This window comes from Protopterus annectens, chromosome 7.part0, assembly GCF_019279795.1.
Source record: "Protopterus annectens isolate FY-2018-M chromosome 7.part0, PAN1.0, whole genome shotgun sequence".
NCBI classification, from domain to species: Eukaryota; Metazoa; Chordata; order Ceratodontiformes; family Protopteridae; genus Protopterus; species Protopterus annectens.
Genome location: NC_056739.1, coordinates 702,376,471 through 702,396,457, shown reverse-complemented (window position 1 = coordinate 702,396,457; position 19,987 = coordinate 702,376,471). Strand labels below are relative to the sequence as shown.

At 38.7% G+C, this 19,987-nt stretch overlaps 1 protein-coding gene across 1 annotated transcript in view; it reads right to left on the bottom strand.

Moving 5' to 3' along the window:
- The window catches only part of LOC122806079 (flocculation protein FLO11-like), a 244,101-nt gene extending 224,318 nt beyond the window's left edge, over positions 1-19,783 (bottom strand). The window contains exon 1 of the mRNA XM_044076318.1: positions 19,338-19,783. Within this exon, the coding sequence (XP_043932253.1) occupies positions 19,338-19,783 (446 nt within the window). The remainder of the gene's footprint in view (positions 1-19,337) is intronic.
- Between the last annotated feature and the right edge of the window lie 204 nt (positions 19,784-19,987).

The window sequence follows — 19,987 nt, the reverse complement described above, 5'->3', positions numbered from 1 at the left end:
GCTGGTCAACAGTGGACTTCCCTCAAAAATCATTCCTGGGCCTACCCCTTTTAGACATTTCCTTCTCTGCAGTCACAGCCACTGTCTTTGGCTTCTGACTATCTAAATTTGCAGATAATTGCAGATTAGGAGCTGTTATTGACTCTCACACTGACGCAACAGTTTTTTAGTATCGGCTAATACACACATTCAGTTGTTGTCAGAGTCATGGACTAATAATAAATGCCAAAGAATGCACAATACCGTCCTTTGGGAAGTTATCCATCCCTGGTAAATATCATATTGTCCTCACACCTCCAATAGTTGACCCAGTAGTCAGGGACTTATGGACACATAGAGTGATCTAGTAGCCTTTGACTTTCACTAGATGGTAAGATGTGGGGATTCGTTCAATGTTGCACAACCTATAGAGAAAGGTATGGCATGTAAATCCCAGAAAGTCATTGTTGCACTGTATTTGGCATTCGTCACACCTATCAGTGAATGCAATGCTACCTTTGGTATGCAGCTACATAGGCATATCAAGACAACTGTAACATCCACAGAGGTTCCACAGTAAACCAATACACAGTGTACATAACATGTCCTACACAGACTGTGTCAAGGCCGTAACTGTGTATTCTGTCTCCTACATGCTTTGTAGGGGAGGGGTATGGCTACCATACAGGGAGGTGTCAGATCCCACTGTGTACCTTCTGCATATCCAAGAAAGGACTAACATGACAATTACCTGTTTTACACACCTATACCTTGACTGTGGTATAAATGGGACATGCTGGAGAGACAGGTATGGAACCCAGAGACAACAGGCTCCCCAAGAAACACACTTCCACTGTAACACACATCATGTGCAAATTACACAATGGGATGCGAACAAGACAATCATAACTGGTTTAGGACAAATGTCCATAATGGACAAAGGGAAACTGTAGATGGTTGATCTCCCACTCCACAGCTTGTAGATGTGTCAGCTCTCAAAACCCTGCTTACACTTATCAAGGGTATCAGACCTTTTCAGAGATTAAGGATGCATGACTAGACTGAAAGAAGACATTTTTCTTGTTAACCTTTTATACACATATGAACCTATGGAGCCATGCACCTATACTGCTTTACCTTTCTGAAGACGTTCCATCCTGTGCTCTGATGTTTATGGGTTTATTGTAGCTGTGTACTCATAGGTGTGTCCAACACAATTCTAAAACTGAAACATAAGCAGTTTCATAAGACACCTTTCATTGTGTGAGAATACAGCCATTACATTATCTAATGTAACGTACCCAAAATAATGTGGTTTACTAATTACAGATGGCAACATACAATATCTGTCAGTGACCAGTACAGGTGGCATGTCAAAGGCAACAATGAATGAAACAAATACATATCAATTTAGATAGTCACCCTGTGAATCAGACACATAGCTTAATTTCCCTACATCAATGAGAAGGATGACAGGGATGTGGCACAGGTATCATCACTTGCACAGGGTGTTGTGTGGGGGTGCAGGAGGCCTAGGCTGACCCAGTAGTTTGGCAAGCATGTGTGTGAGTCAGGAAGGGAAGCAGGCAAGATGGACCATGGAAATGTGACATGTGTGTCTGTAGGTGACCTGATTGTGAAAGTGGTGTGTGAGTGTCTGTGTGAACACAGTTAATCTCAGTGCTAGCCCTATGTGTCTATATGATGAACAGCTTTGAGCCATGCATGGTAGAGCTGACAGTTTATCATCTCTGCCCCTGAACATGAGAACTGGCTCTGCCAGGTGTTGCACTGGCACCTCTACTGGGACTGTGTCCTCCACAGGAACACCCAGGAACAAGAGGCTGTGGTCTACCACATCTTGGTGTGGACAGCACACTCCCCTCTGGAGCACTGGATGTACTGCCACTATGGAAGTGTGATTGTCTATGACCATGTGGACTCTCAACAAATGTAGTTGCTGACCTATGTTCATGAGTCTGATGCTCAACTCCAGCCAGATATTCCATCACAGACAATGTGTGTTTGAAGACAAACAGTGTGCGATCTGTCTCAGACTAATGTCTTTCCACTGCATCAATCAACCAATCCAGCATATCAGCAACAAGACAGAGATAGTCATGGATGTCAGACTGTGCTGCATCCATAACCCTGAGCAATCGTCTGGAGTTCCTTTTGGAATGTGCTAGTGCTTCCATGATGGCCCTAAATATATGCCAAGTGACATGTGATGAGACACCTGCAAAAGGTGGTGGATGGGCAGCAGGCCTCCTATGAGCACCCCTATCAATTCACCTGTGTGGAACCTCACTAGCTCTTTGGCTAAAGTCAGTATCAACACTGACTGCAGCCATAGTCGCCACATGTCCCTGTTCAATGTCCCCACCCTCCGACTCTCCAATATCTGTGGCCTCAGGGGGCTGGGTATGCATAGGCATACTGACTGTGCATGGTGCTAATGAGGGCAGGAAAGGGATGTAAACTTCTGTGACACATTCAGCATCTGCAACCTCCCACTGTGCCTCACTTTGGCCACCATCATCATCAGAGTCTGAAGAGACACTGATATCAAGTTGTGAAGGGGACAATAACTAACCTCCCAGGTCACCTGTGATCAGTGGCAGCTGGTGACTTCAAATCAAAGGGGGGGCTGCAGGAGACAGCTGAATGGGTGAAGCCAATGAGAAGGGGTGTGGCCAACTAGAAAGGAGTGGAACTATGCTAAAAACTGCAAAAATTGGGACTTTAATTAAATACGCTGCACTGGGTGCCAAACCATCATTGTGAGAGTCCAATCAAGACAAAATGAATTGTAGAAGAAAAAAATGCTTCAATCCATTGGCTACATGACAGCTTACTTAATATCTAGATGGAAACGAAAAGGTTGTGAGGCATGAAAAAATAGATAACTTTTTAAATACATTACTGGAATGTCAGTCAAAATCAAGTATAAAAAAACAAGCAGCACTCAACTCAAATCACTTCTCCTTGCACTGCAGTTCTAATTATAATTTATATTCAGCTTTATAAAAGTGCCAAGTAACATGCTGAAAGTAGTGATTTCTGTGATACCCCCACTTGTAAAAATGTTTCTTATCCAAAAAAGACCTGCTGCCTGACAACTATCTACTTGTTTCATAGGGAAAACATGATCAAAGTACAAAATGAACAGCAAACAAGAAACAAGCTCAAGATAAATTGCTTAAAGGATTACTGCACAGGTTATGGACCACACATGATAGATTGGCATTCTGTTTAGCTTACGGGTAAAGCCTGCAAAGATGACTGCAAGTCTCCAACAAATGTAATGAGCTTCTGAAAATACTGTAATCCTGTCCTTTACTACAAATACTGTCATGCATTTCAATACATAAGGCTTATACATGATCTAGATATGTAAATATTATCTGCACGGCAACAACAAAAAGGCTTTCAATGATGGTAATTCTTTAACAGTATGCTTATTAAAGCTTGCTTGTATCTTGCAGTCTCAGACAAGCTTACCTGATGGTCATTAAGGCATTACTACTTAAACACAGAGCAACAGGCACTGCAACAACATGCATTTTCTGAATAAGAAGAATAAATCAACAGTATAAAAATATGACAGAAAACCAGAACATTCTTCAAAATCAAGAACAGATGAAAAGCCACTGTAGTACTTGTGTCTACCTTAGATGGGGGGATACTCTGCACACTTACACTGCATAACTGCTCCTTGCCTTGCTTGGATTCATCCAGAGTCACTATGTGGGGGAGTGGGGTGCAACAAGTATGTCACAATTTGAAATGTCTCTGGCTGATGGTGATGGTCCGGACACATTTGTCATACCTCTCAGTCTCCGAACAAGAAATCTGGGCAAAGCCATAAACAGAAGTGGGACAAAGGCCCAAAAATAAGGACAATTTTCTAGATATTGCTCTTATAAACTTAGAAAGATACTAGAATAGTAGGTCTTGCATTAGTATGAATTTTCTGAAGGGTATGAAATCTGAAACTCAAATGTCTACCATTATTTTCAAACTTCAAGCTTTAATAATTTGCCACTAACTTGCCAAAAAACACAATTTTATGAAAAATGGACCAAAAATATGATGCAAAAATATAAAATAGCCACACAATACAGCTGGGAACCTGTCAACATTTTTAATATTAGTAATGTTAACTTGAGCAGCTTACAAAATAAGAGAATCTACATGCATTTCTGAAATTACCACACAATACAGCTGGGAACCTGTCAACATTTTTAATATTAGTACTGTTAACTTGAGCAGCTGGCAAAATAAGAGAATCTACATGCCTTTCTGAAATTAAAAGTAATCTATAACTCTGATCATTACAATTATTTATTAATTGTAATCCCTCCACGTTTTTTCCAAATTTGCCATTTTGTGGAGGGATTTGGGGACAGCAACATTTTGAGACAAAATCGGGGACAGTTAAGAGGTTTGGATATACCTAATTCTATAAAGCTATTTATTTGCGCTTACCTCCCAACTTCTTAATGCAGAAAATTTGGACAAGGCCAAATATATTGGGGGAACATGCAAACAGTACTAAAGATTGCTCTTGTATAAACTTAGACAGTTAACAGAATAACAGGTCTTGTTTTACCATGAATTTTTCTGAAGGGTATGAAGTCGGAAACTCAATGACTGTCCTTATTTGTTGACTTCATTCCTAATTTGCCAGAAAACCACAAATTGTATGAAGAACAAACCAAAAATAAGAAGCAAATATCTATTCATTCTGCAAAAATCTGGACAGTTGAGAGATATAGTTCAGCTTGGGCTGTCCGAGTTTGCCACCCTTCCCCCTCACAAAATCATGGTTGAATGCAGCTATTCCAATGTCCCATTACTTGGTTATTTCGCTCCATTTACCATAAACACTGTAATGTGCATACTGCTTTACTTCTACGATTATTTGGATTTCATTTAAAAGTTTTAGTTTACATTTTACAGCACAAACACTAATAGACATATGCTAAACAAAGCAATGCAGCATCAGAATGAAAATAGACGTAACACTAAAACTTCTCTGTCCTTGAAACTGACATTCATTGAAACAGCACTGAAACCCACATTCAATGAAAATACATCTGGCCAGTGGCAGATAAAGATTAACTTTGGGCTGTTTTCAAATCATAGGCCCTTTGCACAGGAAACATATATGAGTTCTTTGATACACCTTCCTAATTGTATTAAATTATATTCCTTGTATAGTATAGTACAGTTGTTAGAGGGTATTTTAAAGTTATTGTTTTGAACATTTTCAAATAAGCAATGAAACAAAATGCATGCGCCAATAATGACAAAACTGGCCAATTCAAACATTTTCCATCATAAAAGTCTACTCAAACTTCTACAATCCACCAATCAGTAAATATGCACAATCTCTGCAGAAGTAAAAGCCATCTAAATAATTTCACATTAAAGAGATCTGTAACTAGTGAAGAGGTTGCTGCTAGCAAACAACTTTATATTTCATTGTTTCATCAACAAATAAAGTGCCTGTTGCCCTTGAGTAATAAATTGCCTATGTTACATTAAAAATGATAAGCTAGTAATATTGCAATAGGGAATGGATGGCAAACTGATAACAGGTTCATCATTACTAGATATCTCCGCCAAACAGGACATTATTAGGACTGCAGCATCCACCCCCCTTAAAAGTAGAACACAGTATCAGCAATGCATCTATATATTGTGGGAGTGGAAACCACAGCCTTCTGCATCAAAAGCAAGTATACTACCTGTTGTGCTATTAACAATGCAAGCAGACACATCATAATCAGCACTAAACTTCTCTTCAAACTCTCAGCTCCTTGTACAATCCACTCAACACTCAACTGTATCTCTCAACTTTGAAGCACAAAAAATCTGGAAAAAGCCAAAATCATGGTTGAATGCAGCTATTCCAATGTCCCATTACTTGGTTATTTTGCTCCATTTACCATAAACACTGTAATGTGCATACTGCTTTACTTCTACGATTATTTGGATTTCATTTAAAAGTTTTAGTTTACATTTTACAGCACAAACACTAATAGACATATGCTAAACAAAGCAATGCAGCATCAGAATGAAAATAGATGTAACACTAAAACTTCTCTGTCCTTGAAACTGACATTCATTGAAACAGCACTGAAACCCACATTCAATGAAAATACATCTGGCCAGTGGCAGATAAAGATTAACTTTGGGCTGTTTTCAAATCATAGGCCCTTTGCACAGGAAACATATATGAGTTCTTTGATACACCTTCCTAATTGTATTAAATTATATTCCTTGTATAGTATAGTACAGTTGTTAGAGGGTATTTTAAAGTTATTGTTTTGAACATTTTTCAAATAAGCAATGAAACAAAATGCATGCGCCAATAATGACAAAACTGGCCAATTCAAACATTTTCCATCATAAAAGTCTACTCAAACTTCTACAATCCACCAATCAGTAAATATGCACAATCTCTGCAGAAGTAAAAGCCATCTAAATAATTTCACATTAAAGAGATCTGTAACTAGTGAAGAGGTTGCTGCTAGCAAACAACTTTATATTTCATTGTTTCATCAACAAATAAAGTGCCTGTTGCCCTTGAGTAATAAATTGCCTATGTTACATTAAAAATGATAAGCTAGTAATATTGCAATAGGGAATGGATGGCAAACTGATAACAGGTTCATCATTACTAGATATCTCTGCCAAACAGGACATTATTAGGACTGCAGCATCCACCCCCCTTAAAAGTAGAAAACGGTATCAGCAATGCATCTATATATTGTGGGAGTGGAAACCACAGCCTTCTGCATCAAAAGCAAGTATACTACCTGTTGTGCTATTAACAATGCAAGCAGACACATCATAATCAGCACTAAACTTCTCTTCAAACTCTCAGCTCCTTGTACAATCCACTCAACACTCAACTGTATCTCTCAACTTTGAAGCACAAAAAATCTGGAAAAAGCCAAAATGTATTGGGTGGGGGACAAAAGTCCAAAAACTAGGGACACATTGTAAACATTGCTTGTATAATCTTGGAAAGTTGCTAGAATAAAATGCTGTGTAACCACCTTGCATTTCACTGCCATGGCTTGAACCTAGGACCCTGTGCACTACACTCAGAGCAACATACCACTATGCCAAATCAGCTGTTTCTTAAAAGATAGGTAGTCAGAAACTTAAATGGCTATCATTTAGTGAATTCAGTTCTCACCATCGCTCTCAACCTCTTAGCACAAAACACCTAGACAAAGCCAATAATGGGGGAATACAGCCCCCAAACATATTCAATGAATTCAGTTCTCACCATAGCTCTCAACCTCTTAGCACAAAAAAACTGTACAAAGCCAATAATGGGGGAATACATCCCCAAAATAGGGACATATTTCAAATATTGATCTTATAAACAGAAAATTGCTAGAATAAAAGGTTTTGTGTTACCATGTACTTTCTGAAGAATTTAAAGTCTGAAATTCAAATGCCTGTCATTATTTAGTGAATTCAAAATCCAGAAAACCACAGATTTTATGAGAAACAGAACAGAGCAAAAATATGCGGCAAAACTTTCACAAGTGGTGATGGGTAGGGATTTCAAATCTTGCTACCTGCTCCAAAGGTACAAGGTTTGAGTCTAGCCACCAGGTATACTTCCTGAGTTCTGTCTAATCACCAGGTATTATTAGCTGAGGCATTTTATACACACACACACACACACACACACACACACACACACACACACACACACACACACACACACACACACACATACACACACAAAAAAAACTCTAAGCTGATTCCTGCAGAGTCTTAGCTTTGTTAAAAGGAGTCCAGTACAAGTTTCAAAAAAGCCTTTCATTAATTCCTGCAGCTTCAAAGTCCCAAAGGAGTTCAGTAAAAAAGCCCTGTGAGAGCAAAGTTCCCTTCCCCCAAGAGCAAACTACCCAGCCTGCAGATATTGCAGTCCAGTCCCCTTCCAGTCTATGTAGTTGTAACTGTGGAGTTCCGAGAACACCACAAACATGCATGTGTGGATTTCTGGGACTTGCTATTTGTATTTTTATTTTGTTTTTCTTTTTTTCTTTTTTCTTTTAATTTAATTTTTATTTTCTTTACAGCTGGGGGGCTGTAATCCTGCAGTCCAATAGCATGAGCCACCCCTGCCTGTGATACAAAGAGAAAAACATCACATTAATACCGGCACTACTATCCTATGCAGTACTGAGTTGCAATCTATGAAAAGCTGTATACACTGCTGTCACTACTACAGACTTGAAAAACCCACAATCTGTTTTAGTAGGACATGAGAACATTATTTTCTACCCAAATCTGTAAGTATATTAAAATAATGGGTCTTTAAACTAGACTCTCATTAGCAAGACACATTATGCACACTACTGACATTCTGCAGAACTCTGCACAATGTATAGGTATGGACATCTGAAAAGTCTTGACAATACTGTGAAATCAATAACTGTGGTCACACCTACAAGGCAGTGGCATGACCCTAAAGTGTGTACAGTCACAGCATATCTGTACATTTGTCAGTCATGCAGAATGTACATCAATCTAGCCAGCTGGCCTAGGATGACACTTTACCTAATACCTTGAACTAAGTCTACATCTCTGACAAAAATATTTTTTGCTTACCAACAGCAGGAGCATGACCTCTTCCTATTCCTGACAGTCCTGAAAAACATTTGAGGGATAGGTAATGTAAACAGTACTACATGTTGCAGTATAAGATTGATACTATATCCAAATATCTCCCATTTACATTAACTGCTATGTTAACAGGTATATGGGTCACAATCTCTGCATTATCTTAGAACTGCTGGTAACCTCCTTCCCCCTACCCATGAAACAGCTGGCACCCACATAAACCTATGTACACCCTGACATGCTAAATACTACACTATTCCAATGCTGATGTAACTAAGCATACCTGGACGTCCCTCTTGAGTGGATACAATGGCACCCACATCCATGACATATGTGTGATAGATGCGTGGAAGCTGTCCTGTGTTGCAAGTTTTGCCAGGGATTCCTCTGTAGCCGATAGTGGTTGTTCGCTGCATGCCCAACACAGGTGACCTGATGATCCCTGGCCACATCTGCTGCCTGTCTGAGTGCAGAATTGATCATGTCCATGGCACAGTGTTGCACCTGCTTATAAATGTGATTCTGGTGCCCCATGGCATTTATGTTGTGCACCAGTTTGTCCCACAAGGCTTGTCACTCTTGCCTATTAGCCCTCCCTCTGGACAACAGCACTTGGTAGTGTTGACATAACGCCTCAATTATGAGGTCACTTTCAGATGAGTGACATTTGGCATGCATTATATCATATGAAAAACAAAAAAATGAGAACACATGTCAGGATCACAAATGTGGGTGTACAGTATGTACAGGTACAGCACTAAAGGACTGCTATCAGTATTCTCTGCTTGATTGCACATCTAATATGTAACAGTGTGCTAAACACACAAAGGGTGTAGAATCAACTAGGATAGTAGCAATAGTCACCTACTCCTGTTTGTGCCATGACAGATACTCACATATGCTCACACACCCAAGACAGAAGTTGACTTGTAGTGTAGGCCATAGCAGGAGCCCCCCATAACATATGTATACCATGCAATGCCAAAAATTTGCTGTGTAGTATTATAACTGCTAACAAAGGAAGTATCCAGGAGATGTGTGTCCCTAGTTAGCAGACAGCATGATACCCTTGCTGTAGTCTACATCCTCTGACGGTGTTGCACAGCTACAGATCAATAGCACATCAGCTGTACAGTTCTCAGAAAGGACTACTGATGCCCTATTCCGCTTAAGTATATTAAAACATATGCATCATGTTGGAAACAAAATGGCTACATACCTGATAGAGTGCAATACTCTTCTGTTGAAAGACAGAGAGATATATAATAGTTGTGTAAACAAGTTCACCAGGTAAAGCAACTCTCATACACAATGGTTTCCCTTAGCTAGGAGTTTGCCTTTTTAAGATGGTTCTCATTAGCAGGTGATTGCCTCGGAACAAAGCTGTGGTTCAGGAATGTTAATTGCAGCATACAAAGCTGATTTGCAATAAAGTCAGCCAATCCCATGCAAATATTCAGCAAGATATAAGGCCTCAATGTAGAATCCATTGCCTTTCTCATATGTGGGGGTGGAAATTACTGGGTAAAGATACTTTGTCAGCACCAAGAGAATGTTTGTACGACCTACTTATTACATACAGATGTGTGTGCTACAGGCTGCAGCTGAGACTACTACTGCAGGCAATAAGCATAGTCAGAGAGGCTGCAGAATGTAGAAGACTACAACACTTATGAGTAATGGTGTGAACTGTGGCAGCCTTGGTCTAGCCAGAGCCTGATTGAGGGAACCCATCCTACAGGAAATTGAGGTATGTGTTTAAGGTAAGTATGTTAGCCAAAGGTATCACTAACAGAGTCAAAGGCAATATGGTTGTTGTGTCCTACAACAAGGTAGGGAGTACATGTACTAGTATGTCCACCATTTGGACAGCCACCAAGTCATGGGTTATGTTATGGTATTCATCTGAAACATGTGTCCTGGCAAATCTTGCTTCTAGCATGACCTCCATATGTGTATGTTACTTGTGCAGCTGTGGTTGTCTGTAATATCAGTAGCAAATCATTGGTGTGCTGCAGTCTGATATTATAGGACCTCATTGGAATTATATACTTAAAAATTCTCTGTGAATGCATAATAATGCATGGCCTGACACTGTATGCTCTTTCTATTGTTGTAATAGGAATATGTTACCTGTGTTCCTATCTGTAGGTATTAGACTTCCATAATTGAAAAGCAGACATTCCATCTGTACTGCTTCTGGTGGATAAATAGGTGATGAGTTAGTCATACATATTAGAATTCATAACGGTGATGTACACATACATATATTTTAAATGCTAGATTCCACTGGATTTGAACCCAGAACCATGTAGACCAAAACGTAATGTTTTCAAGGCACTTAGACAGAGCTACTGACTCAATGCTACAGAAGGCGTACTAATAAATGCTGTAGATATAATTGCATAGTTACATGCTGTTACATACATCATTTACATGTATTACTATGTGTATGGCTTTATAGGGATGTATTTTGCCATCAGAGTCCCTAAACACCTATTTTTCTATTAATCTTTTAGCAGGTGTATTTTTAGATGTTGCAGATATAATTGCAGCATTACCTGCTGTTAGGTACCTCAACTGTTTGTATTATTATGTGTCAGGCTTTATAGTGAAACTTTCCTATAGCAGAGTCCCAGTTGCACTCCCATTTTCCATTATTCTTTTAACAAATTTGCACAAAGTGGTGTGATGCACAGCATTGCTTAAACATGCTTAATGAAGGAAAATTGGCAAGTATTATGTTTCACTCAAAACACCTGTGTTAATAAGTGGGTATGTAGCTTGGTGGGTTAATGCACTGTTATTGAGATGCAATGGTCCTGGTTTCAAAATGTGGTGCAGGTGTAATTTTTCAACGTGATTACTATGTTATTAACTATATATATCAATATGCCACTATTTACAACAGCTAAGCAATCCTTTGTGGTATGCAGCATTGTGCAAAAAATCTTTAAAGAAAAGAAAAATGGGGAGATAGGACAGTGGTGAAATGGGGTGTAAGCAGGGGGAAAACATAGTGAAAGGCAGGTATATGCAGGAAGGGTGTAGGAAAGAACCATAGCTATTCATTTCTTATACAGCAACAACTGTGAACTTTAACCAATCTTTTAACTGAATTTGGACTGTCACCCCCAGAGAGAGGGGTGAGGACAACAAAAGTATATAGCCAAGCCAATTAGACCAAATTAAGTGTGTTCAGGGAACATGTGTGAAATGGAGAGCTATGTATGGAATGATTTTTTTTTTTTGGGACAGGTGCCCATTTTTTTTTTTTAGGTGAGAGTGGAATGCTGGAAAAGGGACAAAGGTATTTGTGTGGGAGTTAAGTTGGGAAGGTGAAGAAGCTTTTACAGACAGACAAGACAGCAGAGAGGGTTGGTGTGTGACACAAGAGGGGGGTGAACATCTTGGTTTGGGAGGGTGTTGTGGAATCCCAGTCATTTGGACTTCAGACACGGTAGCAGTGTGACTCAAGTCCTCACCCATGGGACTGTCAGCACTGCTCCTTCACTGATCCTGTGGAGGCAGTGGTTGACGCCTATGCTCAGGGCAGGGTTACCCCACCAGGATGGACAGCATGCTCTCTATCCAGTGTAGACATGCTCTGAGAGTTTGGTGCAGCAACCCATGCACCATGCCTGGCAGTTCCCCACGGGTGAAATAATCACCCCCTCCACTTGCACTGACGGAGGAGGGACCACCCCCAACCTATGCTGTTGAACTACCCAATGCAGCAGGTAGTGCAGGGGTAGCAGAGGGGCACCACCAGGCTTAGGCCCAGATGTGCTGAGCCCCGATGCCTCAGCCAGAGGAACCAAGGTAGGTGGATCACCTGGAACTAGTCTACCTTGTCGCACTGTAGTAAATTAAATATAAACATAAGGTAAAAATAAACATAATCAAACAAATGTTAGTATTAACATAATAGAAGATAATGATTAATCAAATGAAATAGAAAGGAATATAATGAGGAACACAACAATAAATAACATAGATGAAAGTATTTTAACAGCAAAGCAATATGAAATTATACATAAGGCCAATTTAACAGGTAGTTACAAATAATATATTAATATCAAATTATAATAATAAATATAATTAATAAATTAAAGAAGAGAAGTGGTGGGGTAAGTGAGAAAAAATAAACATTAGTAACTTCGCAGGTAGTACTACTATGCAGACTACTACTGCATACTTCTACATATGCAAGATTACAGTTGCACGTACAGTGATGGCAAATATCGCATAGATGATGTTGCATGTACATAGCTCTCAACCTGTTGGGATGGGAAATTATGGGCCAAGCCCTTCCAAATGGTAGTACAAAGGCACAACTACAGGGAATGTTTTTACACAGTATGCTCATACATTAGTAGCAGGGTGTTCTGGTAAAGGATTTGCCAGTAAATTGAATTCCAAGTAATGTCATATATCTGCAAATCAAGGACCAGACATGTGGGGTAGTACTCATTACATTCTGCAAAAGTCATGACAGTTGAAAGGTATGTTCAGTTATTACACTAGACAGCTGGTAATTTCACAGTTGGCTGACATACAATTAGAACCCACAAACAGTGACTACAGGAATAATGTGCACTTTATTTGAATATAACAAATTATCAATGCACCATCTCCTTTCAAACATTTATTGTGACATGTTGTGTGAAATCATACATTTACAGACATGCATAGTTGTGTGTGCTATCAGACTGGATCCCACAAGCAGTGCCCAGAAGAGAACGAGCACTTTGAAAACATTAGTTATCAAAGCACCATCTTCTTTTATACTTTTTATTGCTTCATGTCAATTCAAATCTGACATTTCCACACATGTATGGCTATCTAGGACTTCTTTTATGTTACCCATATAACCTGTTGATTTACTGAGTGCTATCTACAGCATATTTCATGAAAAAGTATCAGAACACAAGCTTGACCCTTAATCTGGGTATTGCACTACATTTATGTGTGCCACTTCTTGGTGCATTACTTTTCATTCGCAAGTGGCAGTTGACTGGTGTCAGATTAGAATACAGAAGCAGTGAATTCAAGAATAATGAACACTTTTTTGAGAACATTACTTCTCAAAGCACCATTTCCTTTTAAACTTTATTGATAATTTTGCTGCAAATCTGGTATTTTGACATATGGATAGCTGTCCAGGACTTCTGTTAACTTACCCATATACCCTGTTCATTGGCTGAGTGCAATGTACAGCATATTTCAGACAAGATGATCAGAACACAGCATAACCCTTAATGTGGTGTTTGAACTACATTTACTTCTGATAGTTACCGGTGCATTTTTTCATGCACATGTAATAGTTGACAGGTGTCAGAGTAGAACACAGAAGCAGTGAATGCAGGAATAGTGAGCATTTTATTTGAAAACATTAGTTATGAAAGCACCATCACAATTTCAAAAGTTATTGATTGATGTTGTTTCAACTCTGGCACGTAGACCATGGATAGCTGTGTAAGACTACTGATACATTACCCATACACCCTGTTCATTTATTGAGTGCAACCTACAGCAACCTACAGAACATTTCAGGGCATGAACACACCAGAACAGTGACTCCTAATCTTAGTAGACCACAACATTAACTGATGTTTGGAAGCTATACTACAGAGTAGTAGAGGCAGTGACACATTAATAACAATGTAAGATGTACCAGGTATGTTATACCTGACTGCTAAGACTGCAAACTGTTTATTTACTTTAATGTGTAATTACATTATATATTAAGTTATTACTTTGATGTTTCCCTACTTAGCATTCTCACGCCTCATCCTGGCCAAGTGCCCTGCATGAGACTGGACGTTGCAAGCCCTCTCTTCTGCAGCTGTGATAAGAGAAGCAAACCATTATGCATACCAGTTTTGCACAGTTTCAGCTTGTATGTTTCTAAGTTACTGCCAACACACTTATATATCTGTGGGGTGTGCCCATCCCTAGCTTCTTGGACGCAGGTTTCCAAGGTTCTCCTCTTCCTACTATTCAGGTCATCATACTGGTGATGGCACTGCTCACCAGTGTGCGGTATACGAGTAACACTGATAAGTTCCCTGGCCAAATGATCCCAGGCCTCAGACTTGCACTGTGAGCCCTGGTAGTTGCTCTGCAGCAGCCAGGGTCCATAATTCTTAACCAGGAGTCCAACAAAAACTCTGGACTCCTGCACTCCCCACTTTTGCACATGAAGGCACACTCCTTTACCAACAGTACCAGGCATATCCACAGCCAAGTTAGAACTCCAAACAATGATGTGTAATTCCTGCCTATTGGCCTTTAAACAGGCTGCATTCCTTCCCTTGCACCTCATTCTGTACCATTCAAAAAAGTGTATTGCCTCTTAGCATTGCTCAAACTTGCACAAACCATGTGTAAGTGAAGCTTAGCAATGCATAAACAGACATAGACTGTTGACCATGTTTAAGCACTGCTTAGCATTGTGCAGCTTTTCTAAATGTAACATTTTTTTAATTTTAAACTAAACTGATGTTTCAGTCACCTGATACATTTAAACAGGAATTTATGCAAAAAGTATGACTGCTTAAGACTTGAACCTGATATTTTATTTAATTGGGACTAATTACCATCACCAGGTAATTAGGAAGGAGTTATATAAGGAGGTATTGCAATGTACTTATCCTTTCTGATGAAGTCCTGGATACACTAGGACGAAAATGTGGTGTCTTTGTAACGTTAAATAAAACAGACTTTTTTGCTCCTTTCTATGCTGTGTTGGTGGCTTCGTTTTACTGGTTCCTTAGTGCTTTATTTTGGATGTTTATTCCTGATATCTCCTGTGGGTGGCCACGGTGGTGCAGCGGTTAACGTTGCCACCTCACAGCAATAGGTTCTCCGGTTCGATCCACGGCTGGAGTGCCTTCTGTGCGGAGTCTGCATGTCCTCCCTGTGGTCACGTGGGTTTCCTCCAGGTGATCTGGTTTCCTCCCACATCCCAAAGACATGCTGTAGGTGGATTGGACACTCTAAATTGGCCCTAGGTGTGAGTGTGTGCGTGTGTGTGCCTTCTGTGGAAGGTTGGGCGCCGGGCTGGCAACTCGACACTGTAAAACTCTGTTGCCAATCATAAGCGGACAGTGATCCGCTGTGGCGACCCCTAACTGGGAAAAAGCCAAAAGAAGGAGAAGATTCCTGATTTCTCCCCACTGTACTGGGTTTCACAATGTTAATGACTAAAAACTTAAAAACACATTGTTCATCTGAGTTTAAGACATGTTTAAAGCATTACTAACCAAACATATTTGAATATTATAAATATGTTCCCTGACTTGATTTTTTAACATTCTATCAGTTTTTCTGATGTAAAATGACCAACATATCAAACAGTATGCTAGATAAACCACATGTTGCGTGAAACAGTCCACATCAACCTTAAAGAAATAATTCAAGTCTGTATCAGGATGTTTAAAACATCCACTACTATCTATGTAACAACAACAATTACATCTCATGCATGGATGTCTTACACCCCCTTCAACATATTTGTTATCAGCAGGATCCTGTGAATAGCATAGAAGTATTTTTAACCTCTTCTTGTTCTTAAAAGTGAGGTGTGGAATCTCACCTACTATTTCCTTAAGCTTTGAATCAGCTGTTAAAATATTCCAATGCTTCTTTATAACTCCTGCGATTTCTCTGGTATCACTGCTGTGATATAACGGAAAACATTAACCATTCTCAAAGTGTCAGGTTTATTTTCCTAGTTATAATATTTGTCTGTTCAGAGAAATTGGGTTGCACTATACTTCTTCTCAAGTCCAGTTATTTCATTCAATGCTTCTTCTATCTCCTTTTCTTTATAGCCTCTCCACTAACCTATCCTTAAGACTAGAGATTTCACTGATGAACTCATCATCTGAGACATTAAGCCTAGAGGCTGTCAAACCTTCTCTTTTACTATGTTCTTGAATATATGACTTGGATGCATACTATGTTTATGTATCAGTGTGTTGTTGTAATACATCTTCCTATATACACATGTCATCAAAACCATTGTCTAGTTTTCTTCAATATACATCCAAATATTCAATATCTGTTAATGAATATCTCATTGTAAACTAAAAAAGGTGTAGTGTTGTTCAAACTATTGAAAATGCATCCAAATCTTCATATTCACCTGTCCATAGAAGGAATAAATCATCAACAAAATGATGGTAGAATGGAACATAACTTCTGTATAATTACAATACACACAAAAGTCCAGGGATCATATACCAGGCAGAAGAACACTTGAAATAATCCTATAGTACAAAAGTACGTTTTACGCAGGATGATTTCATATGATCTGTTCATATATTTATTGGTTGAAGAACCCTTGCTATTTATTATCTAAGGACTTCCTAAGGTGCATAAAGACAGCTATAACCCCCTATTGAGACCTGTAGTAGCAGGACACAATTGGTGCACCAAACACTTCCATCTATGCTGAGAAACATCTCTGTCTAGTGTTAGAGAAAAATAGGGTTGTCCTAGGGGAAAACATTTTTAACTGACCTCTATTAACATCTTAGTTCAAATCATTTAGGCTCTTATTAATATGCTGTGACTTTTGACATTAAATCACTGTTTACAGTGATCCCAAATAGGTTTGGAAATTACTATATAAGGGCCTATTTGATGAAAAATTATGATCAGTTGACTTGATTAGTATATTCATGGAAATAGTCCTTGAAAATAATGTTTTTACCTTTGATGGTAGATACTACATACAGAAAGATGGCATAGCTATGGACAAATTCAGTGCCAATAGCTACACCAATATGGTTATGGCTGTGTGAGAGGAATCTTTGTTTAAGGTGTAATTATACAGAATCCACACACAAGCATCAAGAGACAAACTGGAGAAATGTATCCCCAAAGAAACGTCCGTGAACAATATAATAGACACAAAAGTCTGAGGATCATATACCAGGCAGAAGAACATTTGAAATAATCCTATAGTACAAAAGTATGTTCAATCACAGGCTTGTTGTATATAGTTTAAAAACACGGCTTTATTGCAGTAGGTAAGCGCTTTCATGGGAATACCTCCCACTTCATCAAACCATAAAAAACATAAAATTCCTGCTTCCTTTTATAAGAAGCAATTTACTTAACAATCACTAATTAAATAATGAGCATACATTCATCTTAAAGATATATTCCACTATCTACCATTCACTGTGTATTGCTGATACTTTGTACTGGCCACCAACATTGAGCCATTTCTCAAGCAATATTTCAAAAATGTAATCACAATGAACGTTAGCTAACACTATCAATGTGGGCTCATTACTAAATGTTTTCTGATTTGTACTTAAATTAATTTCTACATAAAATATTCTTACATAAAACAATTTTAGATACATATAAAAACTTAATATATAGTGCTTATATTTAACATTCTAGTAATCGCTTATAAGAAGTAAACTTCCAACTATTAATTACAAAAAACAAAGTGTTGACTTATACTTTAAAATTGTGTACATTTCTGGTGCAACTGTATGGTGGGTGATGCCACTATTTATGAGGGCTTGATTTCCTATCCGACAATATAATCTGTTTTATCTTCAACGTAACAACCTATTCTTCAATATAGGCTTTAATGGGATGCTGTCATTAAGTCCTTTGCCTTTATTGCCCCTTAACCTAACTATCCACCTTACCTCTGATGTCTCCATTTTATTAATTATGTCACCTCCCATCTCACTCTCTCTAACCACTTCGATGACCATGAAGCGGAAAGTATGTGTAGAGCCCTCGGTTAACACATGTTTAGCCAAGGCACTAGTTTTATCAAAATTTCTTATACTTAACTGATGTTCCCTTATTCTCATTTTAAACTCCCTGTTAGTTTTTCCTATATAGTAACTTAAGCATACATTACAAATTGCTAGGTATACTATATTTTGGGTGATACAACTAGCTGAAACTTTAAATACATGTTCTATCCCAGTGTCTGGGTGTTTAAATTTGTTGCTGTTATCTATCCATTTACACTGGTTACAGTTGCCACATGATACTGTTCCTATGTGGCTGTCTGCACTATGGTTCTCATATTTGCCATAGCATAGGTGTCCCTTCAATGACTTTTTATTCTTATAACAGAATTCAGGTTCTTCTCCCACTAGCTCTCTAATGCGTGGGTCACTTGTAAGTATGAGCCAGTATTTCCTCACAGTATCTTTCATTATTTTGACAGTGGTGTATTCAGTCGATATCTTTAAGTTATTAGTGTGACTTATTCCTGTATCCTCTGCTATTTGATGCCCTCCCTGCAAAAAGTAGGGCTTACCCTTAGTAGGTCTAAAGGTCTTAAATTCAGTCATTACTTTCCTAATTTCACTTTCATTGTACCCCCTCTGTATAAACTTGTTACTCAAGTCTATCACTTCTTGTTCAAATGTTGCTTCTTCTGCTGTTAATCTGGATATCCTTAATGCTTATCCTTTTATTACATTTTTAAAGATGTGGTGGGAATGCATACTTCCTCTATGTACGTATGTGTTCTTGTAGCACTCTTTCCTGTGTACTTGGGTTAAGAAGCTCCCCTGTGAGTCCCTACTTACTGTCACATCAAGAAAACTAGCTGTATTTTTGAGTAATTCATCTCAAATTTCAAAAAAGTTGTACTTTCATTTAAACTCGCATGGAAGCTTTTTAACTCTAATTCAGTACCTTGCCACAACAGGAAGAGGTCATCTATAAAGCGTTTGTAAAATCTAATCTGTTGCCATTTTCCATCTACCACATTTTTCTTTTCCCAGTTAGCCATCACTATGTTAGCGTAACTGTTCGCACTGGACGTGCCCATGTCTACTCCTTCTCTTTGACTGTAAATATTATGGTTAAATATCATTGTGTTGTTTACTAGTACCTGTTCCATTAGTAAACATAAAAGTTCCACCTTACTGGCTGTATATGTTCCTTCTTGTGTCAAATATTCACGTAACATTTCTTTGCCTAGATCATTTGGGATACAAGTGAATAGGGAGTTGACATCCAATGTGACCATCAATATTGTCTCACTGGGGACAAACAAAGCCTCTGTACATTCGAACAATTCAGTTAGGAACTGTTTGGTGTCAGTCAAAATTACTTCATTCTTGTTGACTATAGGTCTCAACATTTTTTCTATATATATATTGATATGGGTTCTGTTATCCATCCCCTCCCTGAGACTATGGGTCTCATGGGGGGATTTACAGGATCTTTGTGGATTTTAGGTATGCCTTGTATTAAGGGAATCAGTGGATGTGGTACCAAAAAATAATCATATTGTTGCTTTGTAATCCGCTGTTCAATCAAACAGTCATATAGAAGTGTATTAAAT